The sequence below is a fragment of the Tribolium madens genome, unplaced genomic scaffold (genome assembly GCF_015345945.1).
Source record: "Tribolium madens isolate multiple individuals breed KSU strain unplaced genomic scaffold, Tmad_KSU_1.1 Scaffold_27;HRSCAF=125, whole genome shotgun sequence".
Taxonomy (NCBI): domain Eukaryota; kingdom Metazoa; phylum Arthropoda; class Insecta; order Coleoptera; family Tenebrionidae; genus Tribolium; species Tribolium madens.
The window spans coordinates 837-4,536 of record NW_025400992.1 but is presented as its reverse complement, the minus strand read 5'-3'; the positions used below and the strand labels follow the sequence as shown (position 1 = coordinate 4,536).

Here is a 3,700-nt window from a genome sequence, read left to right as displayed (position 1 = left end):
AATATTATTTTCCGAAAATCTTCACACAAACCCAATATTAGTCTCAATGGAATAACTACATTAAAGTAACCAGAATCTTGATCAATAATTGTTGATGAAGATTTGGGAAACYATCCAGCATTTTGAAGTGCAACACTTTCATTAGCATTGTACGTTGCATAACCTTTCATAATTGAAGCTAAGCCAGGATTTCGTACTCTATCAACGACATTACCAGCAATCTCATATCTTACTTCATCAAACATTAACATTATACCATTATTAGCAAATCTGACGTTTGGTGAAAATATGGTTTCATGTTTATCATTTGTTGCGATTACTTTTCCTTCAATATACAATGAACTCAACCAAGGAAGAGTATACACATCTTGATGTTCAATTGGTAATCGTATTTCATCATTCAAATTGAAAGAAGTGGACGCGTATGGTTGATGCGTACGTTTTTCAGCATAACTTATTGATGTATCAAAAACAGCTTTTTCATTTACATTTAATATTTCAAAGTTCATTATGGATACTTTTTTAAATACACGCACACACACTTACGAGTAGTTTACACTAATACAGTTAAACCGAGAGATTTAAGAAAGTTCCTGTTTTTCGATGTTAATCGTTTTAGTCTACGATGTCGACTAATTGGTTTAATGTTTGTTGACGTATTTATATAATTTTGATTGATATTAAATCGTTTACGGTAAGAAKCAAAAACTAATCCCATATTTTTTGTTTTATGATGAGAGGAGCTTTTTAAGATGCAACCTTACCGTGATGGCTTCACCACGAAAATTGACTACATTTCCATCTTGATCAGTTATTTTAAGAACCAATAAAGGAATTTCATTTCGATTAATTGGTAAATAGATAACATTAGTTGGCGCTTCTACAATTCGATATCCGGGAGGTACAGTTGGGAAAAACTCATGTAAAACATGTACTGCTTTTCCATTTCTATATGAAGATGATACTAGATTGCAATGTACACATAAAGCGTTTACTTTATGAATTTTAGCAGGTAAAGGAGAAATATGTTTTATATTAGGTTTTAACATAATTGATGTAAAGCCTAATATACTAGCTATGGTATTTTCTTTAGTGAAATCAATTGTTATGGTTGATTTAATTTCTACTTTTAACGTATTTGGGTTTGATTTTATTGATAAAATAGGTGCCCTCCCTTCATGAATATTGTTATTATTTGCATCATCAACTAGTTCAGTAGTATCTTTAMWAACAAGTATTATAGGATTAACATGATTCATACTCTTCTTTTCTTCATCTTGTTGTTGGATATGATAATATTTTTTAACAATTTCTTTATTAAGATATGTATTAATATCAGCAATTTCATAAGATCCTTCAGGTATTTCTATACATACCTCTTCATTATCTTCACTTATATAAAAGAACTTATTATTTGTGTAATCAATATTCGGAAATGAATTATAAGTTTCTAGGTTAGTTAATCCAATCACATAACTGCTATCATTTTCTAACGTTATTGATGGACTATACTCAGACATCAAAACTGAACTGTTGCCAGTTAAAGTAAATGTCATTGACATTTTATCTCACTGGTATATAGGTTAGTAGAGGTAACACGTATTAAACAACCTTGCTTACCACAAGGAAATGAATACTATCACTGAATGCCTCTGATAATTTTACGTCTTTAAATACTCCTTTTACAACCGACTGTTTGTTACATTGATATGCACATTTTTTGAAAGGTYGTTGTGAGCGCTGCAAGGTTTTAGATTATATAGCAAGTTGTGATTACGACGTTTCATCTTGCAGAGCAATACGAGAACGAATGTAATACGAGAATCTCTCTTCTTTTATTTGCATTTGTAGTTGTTGTTATTGTACAAGAATTGAAGGCATAAATGTCCACAATTAACCGTACCATATTTTTGAATTTGCTCATGATTGTATAGGATTTTACATGATCCATTGCTTTCTAAATATTTAACTAGTTCTTTAGGTGGTTGAAGATTACCATAACTATCAAAATAGATAGCTTCACGTCCACGTTTTACGTAAGCTGTCCAATGTGTACCACTACCACTATCATCATCTAAATTTAGTATTCCACATTCATTGATTCGTACACCTTTAGGTAACAAATCTCTCATAAAAATACCTCTAAAATTTCGAATTTTTAACATTTTACAATACTTACATAGATCTATATCAGTAAGAGGACGTTTGGGAAGCTTTATCGATATTTTTTTGGAAATTTCGAATGATCTAAAAAAAGACCGAGACCTGTTTTATATGGTTTCAAATAAAGTCCATTTCCATCTTTGTTCTTTCCTATGGCAACAGCTTCCATTGCCTGATTGTGACGTTTACTTTCTTTAAGTTGCTCATTAGCAACCTTCGCTTGGTTGACGGCCCTGGCAACGGCTGCGGCACCACCACCCAAAGAACCTAGAGCCCCCAAAGCAGCAAAAATTGGTAAAAGAGGCAGTGCACCACCAGTCCTCGGTACCGGGATCACTCTCTTTGGATGTACTTTTTTTTTGCCTCGAAGTTGTTTTACAGCTTTTATTGCTGCACCTATAGCACTGTTCATATTATCAAATTTTCCACTATTTAAAGTGTTTTTCGCTTTGCTTATTAAATCACTAAATTTAATTAGTCCTTTTCCTGATTTTTTCACTTTACCAATTCGTGATCTTCGTCGTCTGCGTTTTTGTATTTCATTCATTTTATTATTAGAACATCCCATTCCAAGTTTCAATTTGGCACTCATTGCTGTTGAAACACCTAAAGCAGCAGCTTTCTCACCAAAAGAAGCGTCAGCAGCACGTCTTCTTTCTTTCGCTCGCTCGAGTAGAATGCGGTCAGMTTTRTGTCTGTTTTCTAAATCTTGATGCTCGTTATAAGCAATATCGTGTTCTCTGCAAGCTTCATCTAATTTGTTAATACCACGATCTCCTCGCTCTAGTCGTTTTTGAAGTTTGGTTCCTGGACCACAAAACTGATATCCAGGAATGTGYAATTCAAATGGTAATTTATTAATAATAGAATTTACAATTCCTGAACCAACAGCCACACTTTGATACCGTTTCTTTCTTTTCAAAGCTCTATTATGACTGATAAGTTTTGATTCTTTTTCAAACATTTATACTTTTTTTTTTTTGCTTTCCACGAATGCGTAATATTTCTAATAACCTACAACAATGTTGAGAGATTGGAGAAAATTTAACTACTACTAACTCAACCGTTTGAAGTAGGAGTATTTATACTTATACCACCTTCCTCTTTTATTCCCTTCTGTTGTTTTCTTTCCATGTTGTTAATTTTCAATTCAAGAAATGGTTTAAGAATCATTTCTACATCACGAATTCGTTTCTGAAACCACATTCTATCGCTTATCCAATAACCTTTCCTATCTTCATCAGMATCATTCAGAACATGAAGAGTAACATCTTCATTAAATCTTACACATTTTGAATTTTTCATTTTAGGTTCTGATTAACCAAATCGGGTTAGGTTGAGGTAGGTCAGGTCAGCTCAGGTTAGGGTAGGTTAGGGTAGGTTGAGACAGGTCAGGCTAGGTCAGGTTATGTTGATGAAATGTAGGAAAAAAGACTTTTTTTAATGTTCATTTAAGTTAGAAAAGTGTAGTAGATCTAAATGAAGCCTAAAAAAGATCTTCTAAGAGCACACCATTTTTAGTAAGATTTTGTTCGCT

At 32.8% G+C, this 3,700-nt stretch overlaps 1 protein-coding gene across 1 annotated transcript; it reads right to left on the bottom strand.

The window, feature by feature from the left end:
* Window positions 1-120: 120 nt before the first annotated feature.
* Window positions 121-3,266, bottom strand: LOC123006051. The gene has a single exon (XM_044400197.1). It carries the CDS (start codon window positions 3,125-3,127, stop codon window positions 2,216-2,218), a length of 912 nt encoding a protein of 303 aa, XP_044256132.1. The 5' UTR covers window positions 3,128-3,266; the 3' UTR covers window positions 121-2,215.
* Between the last annotated feature and the right edge of the window lie 434 nt (window positions 3,267-3,700).